Raw genomic sequence first — 20,355 nt, forward strand, 5'->3', positions numbered from 1 at the left:
AGAATAGGTGCCGACGGACGAGCAGAGCATCAGCTAGCCAATGGGAACCTCGATGGCAAAGCAAAATCAAATCTGCCCAATTATTTTGACCTGATATCGATTGGGGAAACCCGTCAGATGCCACATACACAGGCAGATAAACTGCCAAATCAGACTAAAAGACTTGGCTATAATCTGCCCATTTATGGCCACCTTAAAGGGGTTGTTCATCTTGAAGTTACCTTTTAGCATTTAGCAATTCTAAGCAACTTTTCAAGTGGTCTTTATTTTTTGTAGTTTTTGAATGATTTTCCTTCTTTTTCTGACTCTTTCCAGCTTTCAAATGGGGGTCACTGACCCCATCTAAAAAAAACAAATGCTCTGTAAGGCTGCAAATGTTTCCTTTTTATTCAGGCCTCTCCTATTCATATTCCAGTCTCTTATTCAAATCAATGCATGGTTGCTAGGATAATTTGTACCCTAGCTACCAGAATGCTTAAAATGCAAATTGAAAAGCTGCTGAATAAAAAGCTAAATAAGTCAAAAACCACAAATAATAAATGAAAACCAATTGCAAATTGTCTCAGAATATCACTCTCTACATCAACCTAAAAGTTAATTTAAAGGTGAATAATCCCTTTAAGGCTGTGATAGGCTGAATATACTCTATGCATTTGTGCCCCAGCTAATCAGGACTTTGCATCCTGTAAAGCATGGTAGTTGGCAAGAAAATGGGGCTGGCATCACATTTAAATATTTGCATTGGTTGTCAAGGGTCGCTGGGAGTTGTATGTGAGCTGGGAATCCCGTGTTGGCCGTCTCTATAGAGGCATAGCGTGACCAGGGGGAAGCAGAAATCCCAGTCTGTCACCAGAGCTCGTGTATAGGATTACGGAGTCAAACACCGTCCCCTTGTGAGCTATCTGCTCTAATGAAGCAGCTCTGGCTGGGGCAGGATTTGCTGAAAAAGGAATGCAGGAGCTTTAGTAAATACACACTGGGGGGGGAGCTGACTCGGAGTCAGAGGCACTAATGACAGATTGAGGTGTGTTGACTTCACTGAAAGCTTCTGAAATGTTTGCTTGTACATTAACTAGACGTACGCTGCAGAATGGACCTAAGCAACGTTGCAATTGGTCATTTCCTATACTTTGAAAAGGGGGGAATCATTCAAAGAACCCATCAGAGTAAAGGATGCCATCTGATAATTAGGGTCCGTGACACCCAGCAAACAAGAGAGCTCACTGATTGTGACATTAGATTCCTGTTAGGGTCAGTGACTGTAGCAACCACATTGCCGAGGTCCATCCAGATAACAAGTGAAGACCAGTGTTTTGAGCAGCGATTAGTAACTCGGGGTAGGGGGACAAAGTACTCAAAATTGCTTCACCCCCCTCCATTCATTTGTATGGCAGTGTACTCCAGGTAAGTGCACCCAGGATTGCCATACAAATGAATGGGGTGTCATTTTCGGTGATTTCCTAGAAATGGTTCTTGCAGAAAGCAGGTTAGAGACGAGTGTTGGATTTTTAAAGGGAAACTCCGGCTTCCAAATCAAAGAGGCCACATAACACAGAAACCCCTAATATACCCATCACAGTTACCTGTTTCTTCAAAAAGTAGGAATAAATGCCATTTTCTATGCTGAAATCCAGCTGTGTAACATTTCTTCTCTTTCTGCATCATTTGAAATCCTGGCAGGGAAGGAGGGACTAAACACTGATGTTACAGATTATAACAATTTATCCACAGTTTACAGACCGCATGCAGGAACTACATAACCCACAATGCATTGCACTGGGATGTTCCTTTCCTTTTGAACTCACGTGTGCAGGGAATTGTGGGGTTTGGAGGATGCAAGCTGAGGACAGATGGATGTTGATACAAAGTAACAGTAGTCAGACAGCTCAGCAAAGTAGTCAGACAGATCAGCAGGAGAGCAGGGGGCTAGGCTTAGGGACCTAATTGATAATCATTGAAAATCATGAAAAGTCTGCATATTTTTTAATTGATGTATATTGCAAAGTTGCTTAAAATTAAAATTATGTTTTTACAAAAAGCTTAAATTATGTTTGTGTGGAGTTCCCCTTTAAATTGCCGGCAGTTTGTCCAGGGGACTGCATTGAAGTTTAAGGGAGGGGTGGGGATGTCAGACGGGATTAATCACACTTAAGAACAGATGGAGAAGAGGAGCTTACAGTTTGTGGAAGAATGGCCACCCATTGTCTTCTCTCCAACTGCCCCAACGGCTGATGGCAAATTAAAGGGGGCCAGGGCATGTCATCGCTAGCATGGTGCAACTTTATTGTCTGAGCATTCCTACCCTGTATAATACATAGGGACTTGAGCTGCCATATTGATTCCATCACACAGAGCTGTCAGGCACTAATGAGGATTGGATGGCAGAGAAAGATGAGGTTTAAATTTGATAACAATATTAATATATCAACTTATAATTAATAATTTTCAGAAAATGACTTACCTTTGTGGGGGAATTTAATAGGTACCAGATTAAAATAGAATATAACTGTTTTTCATCCTCACTTTCCTTTTAATAATTTTTCTAGTGGGGAGTGCTTGAGTACAAGCGTTTTCTGCTTTTGATTGGACAGAGGCTGTCATGTGATTTTATCTTTGTGTATTGAAATGTTTTTGAATTGGACATCATTTAGCCTATGATTAAAGGGGTGGTTCACCTTTAAATTAACTTTTAGTATGTTAGAATGGTTGATTCTAAGCAACTTTTCGAATTGGTTGTAATTATTTATTTTATTTATAGTTTTTGACTTCTTCTGCTGACTCTTTCCAGCTTTCAAATGAGGGTCACTGACCCCATATAAAAACAAATGCTCTGTAAGGCTACAAATATATTCTTATCCCTACTTTTTATTACCCCTCTTTCTATTCAGACCCTCTCCTATTCATATTCCTATCTCTTATACAAATCAATGCATGGTTGCTAGGGTATTTTGCACTCTAGCAACCAGATGGATGAAAATGCAAACTGGAGAACTGCTGAATAAAAAGCTAAATTCTATAACCACAAATAAAAAATGAAAACCAATTGCATTTTGTCGAAGAATATCACTCTGTGCATTATACTAAAAGTCAATTTAAAGATGAACAACCCCTTTAAGGACTAATTGAGTCTGAAACGTGTCAGGCAGTGATGCAGCTACATGTTCTTATGTAACTTTTCTTATAGTCAACAATAAAGGAGAAATGTTTTTAATGGAGTTAAGGTCCATATCTTTTTGAGTAATTTCTGTGTCTCTATAGAGGAGCCATTAATTCAGCCAAAGAGCAGCTCGGTGTATTGGGTTCCCCCTAACCTGAGATCTCTTGTTCTGAGGAATGGTGTCGGTTTCTCATCAATGTATAATGAGCAGACAAGTTACTATAGGAACATACACTGGCTGTAATTGGCTGCTGGTGTGGCTCCTCATCAGCCCATGTAAGGGGACCACAATTAATCCCAAATTAATAGCCAGGATTCTGCTACTAAATCTAGAGTGGATTTGAGATGCAATGGGTGGAATGAGAGTGCTAGTGGTCTAGGGTAGGTGCCTTTAGAGGGGTAAAGAGGGTACTGCGATCAAATGGAAAGGAACAATTTTTGGGCCATGAAAGGGACCGGGCTTGTGGGAGTGGGTAGGTTTGAATATAAATAGGGTTTGGCCAGGGAATGTCAGGGGTGGGACCGGGCTTGTGGGAGTGGGTGGGGTTTGACATTAAAAATGGGTTTTGGCCAGGGAAGGTCAGGGGTGGGACCGGGGTTGTGGGAGTGGGTGGAGTTTGAATATAAATGGGGTGTGGCTAGGGAAGGTCAGGGGTGTGACCATGCAGGGAAGAGGCATTTTTTCCCCATTTTACTTATTGCCAGGGCCCACCACCATTCAGGGAGCCCAGATGACCTGCGAGCTAATGGGAAAGGACCACCTAACGTAGTAAAATGGGGGTTCAAGATTGCTGATGGGGGGCCTGGACTAAGGGTGCCAAAAGTACATCTGTGCCCCAGAAAAACATAAAGGGGGGAATTCACAAAAAATGGGGATATTGAGACTAAATAAAAGTGGAGATATATATGTTGGATTTCCCACCAAATTCACAAACCTCTATCCCCACTTTTATGAATTTGTCCTTTAAACAGTCAGTTTTCAGATTGTGTCTTTCAACATTTTAACAACATTTTTCTTGAATTTGTCTTTAGCTCTAACTAAACCTGTCAGTCAGCCATCAAATTGGAATTTTCAGGTTAGGGGGGTTATTTCACCTAGGGAAATTATACATAATTTTTTTCAGTATAACCTGGGCTTTCTAAATCTGCCTACATGTTTGTGTAATTCCACTTCTGCAACAAGATATAAGGGTCTAAATACAAGAAATGCTATTTTGCATAATATAGGGATTTGTAACAAAAATGTTTTATTATCTTAAGTCAAGTGTCTCAGTGCTGCTAAAACTAAAAAATTGCCTGGGAGGCTTTGGCGACACACTGGGAAGAGTTCCATTGAGGTTTACTCCTTTTTTTAAAATGTTGGGAGAAAATGTCGTTTAAAATGAGGTTTTTGCTCCATTTTTATGTCGTTTAAAAGACAAATTCATAAAAGTGTCTGTAAACTGTCTTTCTTTCACTAAAATATGAAAAGTGCCGGTTGAGTCGGAATGTAGGCGGATTTCTGTTTGTGAATATGGAGAAAGTATTTTACTCCAGTTTACCACCACTTTTACTCCAAAAACGGGCTCTCTTCACTTTTGTGAATTCCCCCCAATGTGTCTGATAGAGGAGTTTATTTGCCAACAAGTTCAGCCCCATGTAAAGTGCTGGGGTCAGGATTGAATGATCCTGTCCAACTACAAGATTAGCATTTTATTTTCATTTTATTTTGCCTGTCTAAGTTGGTTACTATATTGTGAGCACTGAGGCATTCGCATTCTGACTGGGACTGTTATACCCATAATTTGGGTCTCAATGGAAACCTACAGTAGATGGTGGGAAAGGGCAGAGACAGGGATTAAGTAGTTAAACCCAGTGCATTGTGTTCCTCCGTGACCTGTAATTCTCTCCATCCTATTAGAATCTGCTCTCTGTCTGCTCCAGCTTCTCTGCATTCATCATGGATTTACTAATAATGATACCGTTATACAGGCCGTGTATTATAAGGGATACTATCCCCCCTGCACTGAGGGGTTCTGCGACCATATAAAGGCACAAGGCTGCAGACTGAGTTATACAGGGAACTCTGAGTATCACTCATGTATTATAAGGGATAATGTTCCCCCTACTGTAAATGATAAGGATATTAGAAGTCACTGAGGGGTTGTTCTGTGACCATATAAAGGCACAAGGCTGCAGACTGAGTTATACAGGGAACTCTGAGTATCATTCATGTATTATAAGGGATAATGTACCCCCTACTGTAAATGATAAGGATATTAGAAGTCACTGAGGGGTTGTTCTGTGACCATATAAAGGCACAAGGCTGCAGGCTGAGTTATACAGGGAACTCTGAGTATCACTCATGTATTATAAGGGATAATGTACCCCCTACTGTAAATGATAAGGATATTAGAAGTCACTGAGGGGTTGTTCTGTGACCATATAAAGGCACAAGGCTGCAGGCTGAGTTATACAGGGAACTCTGAGTATCACTCATGTATTATAAGGGATAATGTACCCCCTACTGTAAATGATAAGGATATAAGATGACTGCACTCATATAATAGAACAATTTGAGAATCCAAGCAAAGTTTCCCACTTCAGTTTAAAACCAAACTGCCAGTGAGAAGAGTGGTGCCTCCCCCGTGGGTATGGGTCTCTGTAATGAAATGATTGTGGGCACCAAAAGACCAATACCAGGAGGAGTACAAGCTGTGAGTAGTCAGTAATTGCTAAGAAGTCTAATTAGTGGGGAGTGCAGTGTGTGGCGTTCACACATGAGTAGCTCCTATGGATCAGCCTCCAGTTAGTGAATAAATGTGTTGTACAGGGGCAGTGCCAGGGAATATCGCTCACTCACTGATGCTCCTGCCACCCTTGGGGTAATTGGGAGGGGGCAAAAACGAGAGGGATGGTTTCCATGCTCAGAAGTCTCAGCAAGTAGAGAATGTTGAGTTCTATTCTGTGGGACGGGGTCATTGTCTGTCTCCTGAACACAAAGGCTCCTATTCTTTATTCTCACCCAGGGAGGGGGGCCCCAAACTGTCAGTGATAAATCCAACGGTCAGTTACTAACTAGGTTCCCGCAGGGATGTGTGGGACAGGGAGTGTATGGGGTCTGTATGGGGTCAGGGGACTGCAGAGCAAACATATGAACTGTACAGAAGTAGCGCTTATCTCACGTGTGTGTGTGTGTGTGCTGATTAGTCTGTTTGGATACAGAGATTTCATATTGCATTCCGTGTAAAGGGCATATAATCCTTAACTACACAGGGCTCATTTACTGATCCCACAGGGGCAAGAGCCCTAACGTGGACAAAACTGCACCACTAAACACCGGTCATGTTGGACACAAGAGTGCCATAACCAGGCAGTACAAGGGTGAAGACTAGGAGTGGGTAGGAGCTGCCATGCTGATATACCCTTATACTTTAGTCCCAGGGGTCCCCAACCTTTTTCACCCATGAGCAACATTCAGATGTAAAAAGAGTTGGGGAGCAACACACACATGAAAAAAATGTACCTGAGTGGTGCCAAATAAGGATTTTGATTGGCTATTGGTAGCCCCTTTGTTGACTGGCAGCTTACAGGTGAGTCTATTGGGCAGTACACCTGGTTTTTATACAACCAAAACTTGCCTCTAAGCCTGAAATTCAAAAATAAGCTCCTGCTTTGAGGCCACTGAGAGCAACATCCAAGGGGTTGGGGAGCAACATGTTACTCACGAGCTACTGGTTGGGGATCACTGCGTCCCAGCCACAGGAATAAGCTTTTATTGAAAAGAGAAACTCCCTTTAGAAATAGTCTGTACACGGCCCACGTGAAAGGAATCCCTGTTTGTAGCAACTCCCTGACATCAAATAGCTCCCCTCCCCCTCTCCTCTTTTATACCCTGTTTAATAAAGGAGCTGCATTGTCCCACAGGGAGGTGTAATTGGATATGAAAGGCAATATACACATATATATATATAATACACAAAAGCCATGAATATCCTGTAAATTATATCCTTATAAACGGTGAGTTCTGATGTCATCAGTTATAAACGGTGAGTTCTGATGTCATTTCTGTCACATGACTCACCGAAACTTGTGTATTATAATAAATAAAGTACCCCCAGTTGTAAAATATGAGGATATTAGAAGTTACCTCGGAGTTTCCTGACCTGTATAAAAACACTCGGCCTTCGGCCTCGTGTTTTTATATGGTCATGAAACTCCTCGGTAACTTATAATATCCTTATATTTTACAAGAGGGGGTACTTTATTCACTATATATATATAATACACAAAAGCCATGAATATCTTGTAAATTATATCCTTATAAACGGTGAGTTCTGATGTCATCAGTTATAAACGGTGAGTTCTGATGTCATTTCTGTCACATGACTCACTGAAACTTGTGTATTATAATAAATAAAGTACCCCCAGTTGTAAAATATGAGGATATTAGAAGTTACCTCGGAGTTTCCTGACCTGTATAAAAACACTCGGCCTTCGGCCTCGTGTTTTTATATGGTCATGAAACTGCTCGGTAACTTATAATATCCTTATATTTTACAAGAGGGGGTACTTTATTTACTATATATATACATTGTATATATGTGTTTATGTGTTCAGGCCTTTCCCTGCTGACTATCAGGACTCCAAATGCATATTGTGGCCATGTTGTTGGCTGACTGGCGACCGGGAGCATATGGTGCTCAGTGATGTAGGTGAGGTGACTAAAAATGGCAGCTATAAACTTCGCGGTGCAACTGCATTCGGCCTCCAGGTACTGGGGAGCATTCTTTAAAGCAGGGGGAACCAGTAGATCTAAAACCACAGGAAATATAGTTCCTCTGTAAAATGTATTATGTGCCACAAACATTTAGTTTTCCCCTGAAAAAACATCCCTGCCTCCATCGATTAGGACAAAAGTGACCTTTACACGTACTTTTCCACAAACTGCAACTCGAGGGAGGCATTATCGATATCATTTGGTTCAGTTCCCTGTATCATTTGTGCCAAAGTGTATGTGTATTTGTATTAGCAGCTCTAATTAGCTACACCACCTGCACTTTTATTATATAGAGCCATATAAACTCAGCCTGGAAACTTAGTTATAATTCCCCTGGTTTGCCCTCACTGATACCATGTGACACACACACATAGAATGATGGGTAAGTGGGAGGGGCCTGTAACAAGTAGTTTATGTGAGGGGTTCCTCATATCTAGGTGAGTTTTTCCCTCACTGATTCACTGATACCATGTGACACACACACATAGAATGATGGGTAAGTGGGAGGGGCCTGTAACAAGTAGTTTATGTGAGGGGTTCCTTATATCTAGGTGTGTTTTTCCCTCACTGATTCACTGATACCATGTGACACACACATAGAATGATGGGTAAGTGGGAGGGGCCTGTAACAAGTAGTTTATGTGAGGGGTTCCTCATATCTAGGTGAGTTTTTCCCTCACTGATTCACTGATACCATGTGACACACACATAGAATGATGGGTAAGTGGGAGGGGCCTGTAACAAGTAGTTTATGTGAGGGGTTCCTCATATCTAGGTGAGTTTTTCCCTCACTGATTCACTGATACCATGTGACACACACACATAGAATGATGGGTAAGTGGGAGGGGCCTGTAACAAGTAGTTTATGTGAGGGGTTCCTCATATCTAGGTGAGTTTTTCCCTCACTGATTCACTGATACCATGTGACACACACACATAGAATGATGGGTAAGTGGGAGGGGCCTGTAACAAGTAGTTTAGAAGAGTCGACACTACATGCTGTTGGTGTGTTTATGCCATGTATAAGTGATTAAATAATAAACCAAAGATTACATGAAATAAACCGTGTCCCTTGGCACATGATGATGCAGGAAATGATAAATAAAAGGGAACCGGGTATAAACGAGGCTCCGGAGAACATGGATTCCAAGGGCCTCATTTACTATACAGCTTCCTCATTGGCAGTTATTCAGAGTGACCAATCCGCAATAAGTGCTGAAAAGTTCACTGCAAATTAGAAAACGATAACAGGCACCTGATTGGTTTCTATGGCTGAATGCATCAGGGCAATATAGTGCCCATGTTAGTAAGTTAGCCTCCGTGAATTGGTTCTCTGAGAGGTTCCCGCTCTCCTTGCTGGAGTGACATTTGGCTTAAAAGCTCCAGTTATTGTTTTTTAAAAATAAACGGCTCCCCAACTTTTCCTGATGGTACAAACAGAGCGATTGAGTTTGAGCTTCTGCTCCATGCCTGATTGTGCCCCCTTTCTATTTTCCTCCCCCTTTCTATTTAATATCAAACTGCGCCCCCCTAGCAACACGCTTGTTTACTTTCAGTCCCAGAGAAGAAAAGAAAAGCCGTTGCCTGTCCATGTGACAAGCGGAGCATCTCCCAGCCCTGGGTTTCTATTGGACAAACTGGCAGATTGAGGCCCTGGCCTGGCATTGTGCGAATGCTGGGATTTAAATTTCATCGTCATAGTTACCAGGTGGAACAGGACGGAGTAGGGGGGGTCGGATTAGCTCAGTTCTGTGGGGCTGAGTGCGTGGAAGGAAGGGTGGGTGGGGGGTGAGTTTGGAGATGGGACACAGTAGCATTTTACAAAGTCCCAAATCAGCGAGCGGCACAGTATTGTGCGTATTCACTGGAGTAAAAAAATGGAAGCCGTTGCAATACAAGCATCAGCACAATCTGTAAAAATTGTCTGAGGGACCCCAATTGGCCTACATTAATTCCTTTTAAAAGCCCCAATAGATTGCAAGCTCCTCTATAGGAAAAGTTATAGCACCGGGACAGGAAATCCCATTGTTACCTCTAGAGTGCAAGCTCTCTTTCTTACTCTTGGTCCTCACTTGATAAAGTTTCCCCAACTGGAGGGCTCACCAACTGCTGCGTCTGTAAGAAGGGTGCTTCCCAAATATGGGGCTGTGTAAGTAGCGCCTCTATGGGTGCGACAACGGTACGGCTTTTCATACCCAGCATGCACTGTGTTTGCCAGACCCGAGAGACTACTAGAACCATTGCTTTGGCCAGTGAGGAGGCTGATTGGAAGGAGTTATGTTTATAGGGTGCAGAACCAGGGGGATGGAGATTCATTGAAAACTAATCGTGGCTTTTCTCCTGGCAGCTGTGCATCACTACAGTGTGTTCAACCCTCCCTCCCGGCCAGCCTTTATGGCCTCCAATAAATACTCCTCCTTTCTTAGACCACTATTAAAAGAATACGAGATTTAACTATGTCAATAGCCAAAGCCATAAAAATCCCAAGGAAGACAATGTCCTTCCTCTCCTCGTCCCCTCCCAGAGAGGATTTCTTCTGCATTATGCCCTAATAATAAGCAGGTTTGCTCTCACTTTACTCCCTTAAATGCTTGCTAGGACTATGGCAATTGGTTTATCTTCACAGGAAAACTTCATTGTTTGGAGCTGCCATAGTGTTTGCTCCATCAAATTCCCAGTTGTTATGGTCAGTAAGCTTAGCAACCTGTGCTTTTGGTATCAGTACCGGCAGAGATACAATCGAGAGAAGTATTATCTGACATAGAAAGGGTCTGGGCAGTAAGAGGAGACCAGGCCCAGAGGTTGGAGCAGGCGGAGAGAGGCCAAAGTCCACAGCAGGTGGAAATAATCCAAATTCCAGGAACAAGAATAGGTCTGCACCAGGGAGTCTGAAGAATAAGCAGAGTCTGGTATCGGCCTGGGCAACATATGATGATGATGATGATGCAGGAAATAATTAATAAAAGGGGAACCGGAAATCATGGATCCCACAGGCAATGGGGCTCATTTGCTAATATAGCTTCTTATAGCTAATATAGCAGTTACTTAGAGTGACCAATCAGCAATAAGTGCTAAGAAGTTTACTGCAAATTAGAAAATAACAGCTAGCTGATTGGTTGCTATGGCGCTCATGTTAGTAAGTTAGCCTCAGTGAATTGTTTCTCTGAAAGAGGAGAGGTGCCCACTCTCCATGCTGGAGTAGGGGGTGCCAATTTAAAGCATGTGCCCCTTTCCTAGGGGAGAAGACAGAATGTAACCAGGTGCCAGCATGCAGCTCTGTTTATGCACCAACCTGTTGGCACAGCCGGTATTATGGGTATTATTATTATTATTATTAACAATAACACAGTATGGCAAGGGTTGCGCCATCTTTACCTTTGTTCCGTGAGTTGCTGGCACTTGTCTGATGTGTGCATCACCCTGGTATAGTACGAGGTGCCAGGATAAACACTGGTACGTGGCTGCAGTAGGCTCACACAGGCCATTAACCCTTTCCTTTTCACATCGCCTCACTCCCGGCTGGAAAGAGTTAATAAGGGCTTGACTGCGAGTGGCCCAGATTCCATTACAAGCGTCTTTTGAAAGTTTGAATAACGCCAGTTTCTTTTGATCCCTCCCTTTCATCTCTTTCATGCCCTCCCCTCTCGTCCAATCCTGTTTATCTCTCAATTGTCCTTCGCCCTCCTTCCTGGGCCCAAACTGCTTTGCTGCTCTCCTCCTCTTCCTCCCTTGCCTTTATGATGATATCAAGCCAATAAGTTTCACCTGCAATAAAGAAATCAGCAAGGTTTCACTTGTAGAGAAGGACTGGGGGATTTAATGGAACTGGGAAAAGTCGAGAAAAACTAGTGGATAGGTGGAGCTGCCTTTCGGCAGAGCTGGTAAAGGAGAATCAAGACAAAGAGGAGACCATAGAGCCGATCTGCAATATCCAAGGCCATATCTATTACCCATAAGGCTCAGGGCACACAGCACTCCACCACAGTTACTTATCCAGCTGAGAAGTGACCAAACTCTGCCAATTAACCTGGCATTAGTTGTATTGCCAAGTGTTTTGGGCTGAAAATATTCAAATTCACTTTTTTTTTTTTATGGCCCGATCCTTAGGTCATTTAACCATCCCAGACTGCTGAGCCACAAGTGAGACGTGGGTAAGGTTGTCCATATGTACTCAACAGACACTGGAGTTTATTTTTAAATTTTACAATGAAACTCATTGGGGCCCTTTGAATGGGGGTCTAATATTTACCAATCCTGTATCATCTACACAGGGTCCCCCCAGGGAAGTTTCCTTCTGTCCTCCCAGATGTCACTGCTCCAATAATCCTTAAACGTTTCTCGTTCCGATGCCCCTCCTTGTTACGGGTCTATAATGGGGACCCCTAGATTCGACAAAGGGGGATCGGTTATTCCGTCCCCCCCCCCTGCCACCCTTTTCCTTTTCACAGAAAATCATTGTTTATTGGTCGGATACCAGCCAATGAAATCTCTCCACCCTTATTTTCCCAGAAGGCACCGCTTTGTGATGCTTTAACTGCTCGTTGCTAGGCAGTTTGTGTGTTGCTGAGACAACAGTAATTTTACTTTCAGGGGGAAAATAAAAGAGGTAAATCATGAATGAAAGGATTAGGGGCTGAAATGTTGCCCGTATGATACTGAGTTGGAAAACGGCGACACATGGTTCAGAGATGGGATGTCAGATAAATTGTTCCCCCAGTTCCCACCAGGATCCATATAATAAGTGCTCCCATGATCCACACTGCTGAACTACAGCTTCAACTGTACATTATGGGAGTTGCAGTTCTTGACAACTGCTAGGGGATACTGAGAGTCAGGGTTAGACTGGACCATTGGGGGCCCACCAGGTTCCAAACTTCCGTGGCCCCCCGCATGCACGAATGCCTGAGCATGGTGCACACGCGTGAACGTCGGCCAGGGGGGGCCGGGGGGGCCGGGTCCCACCGTTTTTTTTTCCCGGTGTCTCGCCAGTCCAATCCCACCCTGCTGGGAGTTTACATTCTGCCACCCTCCTAGATAACTAATATTATTATTCATAGCAGATAATAATATTCACAAACAAATACAGAGTCATGCTTGTTAGACCACCATTCGGTGTTCTCTCAAGCATAACTCGAGGCCGTCAGATAAATGGATCTTTGCCTGATTTGGGGATAGCCCGAATTGAACTGATTCAATTATTTTATTTGTAAAGTGCTGTTGAGGAGCTGCAGCGCTGTATAGTGCATAAAAGTATGATATATATATAAATGTATACATGGGAAAGACAAATCACACATCACAATAAATATATACAGAATCATATCAGGACGAAGAGCTTAAGTGCTACATGGTAAGAGACATACTATAGTGGGAAGGAGGTCCCTGCCCCATAGAGCTTACAGTTTTAAGTGGATGGGAGGCTAACATACAGGCACAAATTGGAGCTGAAAAAGTGCACAAGGTAAGGCATAGTCAGTAGGCACATGACTAGGCTAAACTCTTAGTTTTTTCTTGAAGAGATTGAGAGAGGGTTCCTTACTAGCAGGCCCGGATTTGTGGCATGGCCGAATTCCAGAGATAAGGAGCAGCAAGATAGAAGGGTTTGAGACGAGAGGTGACAGTGGATGTGGATGGTGTGAAGAGAAGGAGGCTCTGAGAGGAGCGGAGAAGACAACCAGGAACGTATAGTGAGACAAGAAGGAATGTAGTGAAGAGCAGAGGAGTGAAGGGCTTTCAATGTTAGCAGAAGGGTTTTATATGCTATCCTTTGCTACAGGTTTTATTAATATTATTAGAGAAAGAGGGACTGTTCAAAGATGACCCCCAAGCAGCGTGCTGAGATAATCGGGTTAATGGTCATGCCATCAATAGTAATGGTGAAAGGAAGAGAAGGGCTTAGTTTGGGTGGAAAGACCATGAGTCATGGCCAAGTTGAGCTTAAGGTGGCGTTGGTTCATCCAAACTGTCCCAGGCATTTAAATACAGGTTAAATACAGATTCACTTCAATCTATAATGCCCCCAGAACACACCACAGGATAAATACAGTGCCAATTCAGTGTATAATACCCCAGAACACATGGCGGAATAAATATAGAACCAATTCCATGTATAATACCGCAGAACACACGTCAGGATAAATACAGTGCCAATTCCATGTATAATACCCCAGAACACACAACGGGATAAATACTGTAACAATTCCATGTATAATACCCCAGAACACACAGCAGGATAAATACAGTGCCAATTCCATGTATAATTCCCCAGAACACACAGCAGGATAAATACAGTGCCAATTCTATGTATAATACCCAGAACACACAGCAGATAAATACAGTGCCAATTCCATGTATAATACCCCAGAACACACAGCAGGATAAATACAGTGCCAATTCCATGTATAATAACCCAGAGCACACAGCAGATAAATACAGTGTCAATTCCATGTATAATACCCCAGAACACACAGCAGGATAAATACAGTGTCAATTCCATGTATAATACCCCAGAACACACAGCAGGATAAATACAGTGCCAATTCCATGTATAATAACCCAGAACACACAGCAGGATAAATACAGTGCCAATTCCATGTATAATAACCCAGGACACACAGCAGGATAAATACAGTGTCAATTCCATGTATAATACCCCAGAACACACAGCAGGATAAATACAGTGCCAATTCCATGTATAATACCCCAGAACACACAGCAGGATAAATACAGTGTCAATTCCATGTATAATACCCCAGAACACACAGCAGATAAATACAGTGCCAATTCCATGTATAATACCCCAGAACACACAGCAGATAAATACAGAGCCAATTCCATGTATAATAGCCCAGAACACACAGCAGGATAAATACAGTGCCAATTCCATGTATAATACCCCAGGACATACATCAGGATAAATACAGTGCCAATTCCATGTATAATAACCCAGGACACACAGCAGGATAAATACAGTGTCAATTCCATGTATAATACCCCAGAACACACAGCAGGATAAATACAGTGTCAATTCCATGTATAATACCCCAGGACATACAGCAGGATAAATACAGTGCCAATTCCATGTATAATAACCCAGGACACACAGCAGGATAAATACAGTGCCAATTCCATGTATAATAGCCCAGAACACACAGCAGGATAAATACAGTGCCAATTCCATGTATAATAGCCCAGAACACACAGCAGGATAAATACAGTGCCAATTCCATGTATAATACCCCAGGACATACAGCAGGATAAATACAGTGCCAATTCCATGTATAATAACCCAGGACACACAGCAGGATAAATACAGTGCCAATTCCATGTATAATAGCCCAGAACACACAGCAGGATAAATACAGTGCCAATTCCATGTATAATAGCCCAGAACACACAGCAGGATAAATACAGTGTCAATTCCATATATAATAACCCATAACACACAGCAGGATAAATGCAGTGCCAATGCCATGTATAATACCCCAGAACACACAGCAGGATAAATACAGTGCCAATTCCATATATAATACCCCAGAACGTATGGTGGGATAAATACAGTGTCAATTCCATCAGTGGCATAACTAGATATTACTGGGCCCCACAGCAAATTATTTTTCAGGCCCCCAATAGGTCTAGAAGTTGACTTGTTTTACCAATATTTATTGAAATTGTATATGAATTAGGGCCTCATGGGGCCCCTATACCTCCTGGGCCCCCCTGCAGTCGCAGGGTCTGCTTCCTCTATAGTTACGCCCCTGAATTCCATGTATAATACCCCAGAAGACACAGCAGGATACATCCAGTGCCAATTTCAAGTATAATACCCCAGAACACACAGCAGGATAAATACAGTTCCAATTCCATGTATAATACCCAGAACACACAGCAGGATAAATACAGTGCCAATTCCATGTATAATACCCCAGAATACACAGCAGCATAAATACAGTGCCAATTCCATGTATAATACCCCAGAACACACAGCAGGATAAATACAGTGTCAATTCCATGTATAATACCCCAGAACACACAGCAGGATAAATACAGTGTCAATTCCATGTATAATACCCCAGAACACACAGCAGGATAAATACAGTGCCAATTCCATGTATAATTCCCCAGAACACACAGCAGAATAAATACAGTGTCAATTCCATGTATAATACCCCAGAACACACAGCAGAATAAATACAGTGCCAATTCCATGTATAATAACTCCATCCTGTGTGTTGTAGGAAATTCATTGGCGCTGGTTTTGGGAACCTTAGGCTATGGTGGAACACCAGCACACTGGGGAAGTCCCTATTTAATAAGATCATATAAGGCATCATCCTTACACATGTACATTGTGCATTTGAGGCCAGATAAAAGTGAGTTAAACCCGGCCAACAAGTAGACTGTGGTATCCAATAGGAGGCAGATGCAGGAAAAAGCAGAAGGGTTAATGGTGCCATAGAAGTTCAAGTAGAAGCCTGTGAGGCTTATCCGCCCTCGTGAGAATCCTGCATTTTTAGCCAATTGAAATTTGGCTAATGTTGTTCTTATCGGATCAGCCGACTGATAATAGCCCAGGCAATTAGGGAGATTGAAACTGAAAACAGTGAGTATTATCTTCCTTTATGGAGTCCAGATGTTTACTTCCGAGGGGGTTTAGCTGGGGATGGATTTAGCATTTTCTGGTGCCCATTGGAGACAGATTCTTCATTTCTTTCCCATTTTAAATATGTTTGGATAGTTTGTCAGTTTTAAGGCCAGAGCTTTTTTGGTGACTAAGTTCTATCCTAGCACATGCAGGTGAGGACACATCACTGAGACTAGTGGAATGGGGATAACACCATCAGTTTAGGAAGGGGCTCCATACTGTATGGGCAGTTTGTTTATGGAATTCCTTACAGAATTTATTAAACATTCTTCCCAGGGGGTTGGTTGGGTTTTTCTTTCTTTGGAGCAACTTGAGGGGACTTAAATAAATAGAATGCTGATTGAGTGTGAGCTGTATAAATGGAAAGCTGGGTGAGTGTGAGCTGTATAAATGGAATGCTGGGTGAGTGTGAGCTGTATAAATGGAATGCTGATTGAGTGTGAGCTGTATAAATGGAATGCTGATTGAGTGTGAGCTGTATAAATGGAATGCTGATTGAGTGTGAGCTGTATAAATGAAATGCTGGGTGAGTGTGAGCTGTATAAATGGAATGCTGGGTGAGTGTGAGCTGTATAAATGGAATGCTGATTGAGTGTGAGCTGTATAAATGGAATGCTGATTGAGTGTGAGCTGTATAAATGGAATGCTGATTGAGTGTGAGCTGTATAAATGAAATGCTGGGTGAGTGTGAGCTGTATAAATGGAATGTTGGCTGAGTGTGAGCTGTATAAATGAAATGCTGGGTGAGTGTGAGCTGTATAAATGGAATGCTGGGTGAGTGTGAGCTGTATAAATGGAATGCTGGGTGAGTGTGAGCTGTATAAATGGAATGCTGGCTGAGTGTGAGCTGTATAAATGGAATGCTGGGTGAGTGTGAGCTGTATAAATGGAATGCTGGGTGAGTGTGAGCTGTATAAATGGAATGCTGGCTGAGTGTGAGCTGTATAAATGGAATGCTGGCTGAGTGTGAGCTGTATAAATGGAATGCTGGGTGAGTGTGAGCTGTATAAATGGAATGCTGGGTGAGTGTGAGCTGTATAAATGAAATGCTGGGTGAGTGTGAGCTGTATAAATGGAATGCTGATTGAGTGTGAGCTGTATAAATGGAATGCTGGGTGAGTGTGAGCTGTATAAATGAAATGCTGGGTGAGTGTGAGCTGTATAAATGGAATGCTGGGTGAGTGTGAGCTGTATAAATGGAATGCTGGGTGAGTGTGAGCTGTATAAATGAAATGCTGGGTGAGTGTGAGCTGTATAAATGAAATGCTGGGTGAGTGTGAGCTGTATAAATGAAATGCTGGGTGAGTGTGAGCTGTATAAATGGAATGCTGGGTGAGTGTGAGCTGTATAAATGGAATGCTGGCTGAGTGTGAGCTGTATAAATGGAATGCTGGGTGAGTGTGAGCTGTATAAATGAAATGCTGGGTGAGTGTGAGCTGTATAAATGAAATGCTGGGTGAGTGTGAGCTGTATAAATGAAATGCTGGGTGAGTGTGAGCTGTATAAATGAAATGCTGGGTGAGTGTGAGCTGTATAAATGGAATGCTGGGTGAGTGTGAGCTGTATAAATGGAATGCTGGCTGAGTGTGAGCTGTATAAATGAAATGCTGGGTGAGTGTGAGCTGTATAAATGGAATGCTGGGTGAGTGTGAGCTGTATAAATGAAATGCTGGGTGAGTGTGAGCTGTATAAATGGAATGCTGATTGAGTGTGAGCTGTATAAATGGAATGCTGGGTGAGTGTGAGCTGTATAAATGGAATGCTGGGTGAGTGTGAGCTGTATAAATGGAATGCTGATTGAGTGTGAGCTGTATAAATGGAATGCTGGGTGAGTGTGAGCTGTATAAATGAAATGCTGGGTGAGTGTGAGCTGTATAAATGGAATGCTGGGTGAGTGTGAGCTGTATAAATGGAATGCTGGGTGAGTGTGAGCTGTATAAATGAAATGCTGGGTGAGTGTGAGCTGTATAAATGGAATGCTGGGTGAGTGTGAGCTGTATAAATGGAATGCTGGGTGAGTGTGAGCTGTATAAATTAAATGCTGGGTGAGTGTGAGCTGTATAAATTAAATGCTGGGTGACTGAATAACACCCGTGCCCCCCCCTTCTGCTACTCCCTATTGAGCCTCTTGGTGTGTGTGTATATTAAGGCTCCTTGTCAATTAATTTATAAAGCAGCCAATCTAATTGACCCAGAGACCTCTCCTATCAGGGTGAAGTTTCCATAAAGTTTCCTCCCCAGTCATTATTCACATTCCCCAGCTTCTGGACTCCCAGTGATATCCGCAAATCAGCCCAAACCCCGTTGAAATGCTCTTCCCTTTAAGGTTCTCTTATCAGCGGAGATGGGTTAATGCCATGGCTCATTCCCAGTCATCCTGGGACACTCAGGATCCTGCAGTGATGCTGCTTTTAGTGATAAAATCCAGGTAACGGCAGTGATAAACTGCCCTCTCCTCCCCCTGCTGGTGTGATGCTTGCCAGGATATATGTGTGTGTGTGTCTCTTTAAAGGGTTATTCACAGTTCGCTGGCTTTATATGATGTCTAAAGTGATTATTATATAAGTGCAGTGTAATGGCCAGAGCTGGGCCCAGCAGAACACCAGGAGAAATACCAAGGGCCGGCTCTCATGGGCCCCAGTCCTGTTGCCCCAAGGCCAATAAGGTGGGAACAAACTGGAGTTGCTCAGTGATGATAGGTGGATGCTGGGAGTTGTAGCTGTAAACCTGAGCGATCCCGTATCCCACAGTCAGACTGCAGCCTGTAATTCCACAGGAATGGAATCCATCAGAACTCCTGCTTCCCGGGCTTTTGTCACTGTAAGAGGAGATTTGGGACCCTGGGATTCGCCTTACATGGGAAAGTCACAGTAAATCCCACTAAGTCTGGATTAATCAGCTCCCGACATTGAATATCTGGCAAGAAATATGCAGAGTTTTAACCCCTGCTCTATCAGACCCCCAGAATCCTTCTTTTAGACGCTTGTTTGTTACACTTTGCTCCCATTAACCTTATAGGGACATTGGGTCTTACTAAGAGCAGCTGTATAAGTACTGGGGCAGCAACAGGGGAGCTTCACCTTTAAGTTAACTTTTAATATGTTATAGAACGGCCAATTCTAAGCAACTTTTCAATTAGTCTTCATTATTTATTCTTTATAATTTTTTTAATTATTTGCCTTCTTCTTCTGACTCTTTCCAGCTTTCAACTGGGGGTCACTGACCCTATCTAATAAAATAAACTCTCTGTAAGACTACACATGTATTGTTATTACTACTTTTTATTACTCCTCTTTCTATTCAGGCCTCTCCCATGCATATTCCAGTCTCTTATACAAATCAGTTCATGGTTGCTAGGGTAATTTGGACCCTAGCAACCCGACTACTGAAATGACAAACTGGAGAGCTGCTGAATAAAAAGCTAAATAACTCAAACCACTCTCTACATCATACTAACAGTTAATTTAAAGGGAAACGTCATACTGGCGAGCATAAGTTGTTTCACATAATGATGACATGCTGTGTGTGTCTGTGTTCCCCTGCAGGCCGCACTCGGATCGAGGAAGGCGCCTCTCTCCATATTGATTCTCTCCGCTCCGAGGATCAGGGCTGGTATGAGTGCCGGGTGCTCTTCCTGGATCGACACCACAGAGAAGAGGATTTTCAGAACGGGACGTGGGTCCATCTCACAGTGAACTGTAAGTCTGATTTTAATAGAATTCCAGATCGATAGATGTTTCCCAACTTTGGGCCCCCTAGAAGTCGGTGGACTAAAACTCCCTTAATTCTTTTACC

The 20,355-nt window shown here is 42.8% G+C and overlaps 1 protein-coding gene across 2 annotated transcripts in view; it reads left to right on the plus strand.

Moving 5' to 3' along the window:
• Nucleotides 1–20,355, plus strand: part of igsf9.L (immunoglobulin superfamily member 9 L homeolog) — a 58,616-nt gene that overhangs the window by 9,886 nt on the left and 28,375 nt on the right. For both annotated transcript variants that reach the window (XM_018231513.2, XM_018231514.2), the window contains exon 4: nucleotides 20,106–20,258. In XM_018231513.2, coding sequence (XP_018087002.1) covers nucleotides 20,106–20,258 — 153 coding nt within the window. The remainder of the gene's footprint in view (nucleotides 1–20,105; nucleotides 20,259–20,355) is intronic.

This window comes from Xenopus laevis, chromosome 8L (assembly GCF_017654675.1).
Source record: "Xenopus laevis strain J_2021 chromosome 8L, Xenopus_laevis_v10.1, whole genome shotgun sequence".
Taxonomy (NCBI): Eukaryota; Metazoa; Chordata; class Amphibia; order Anura; family Pipidae; genus Xenopus; species Xenopus laevis.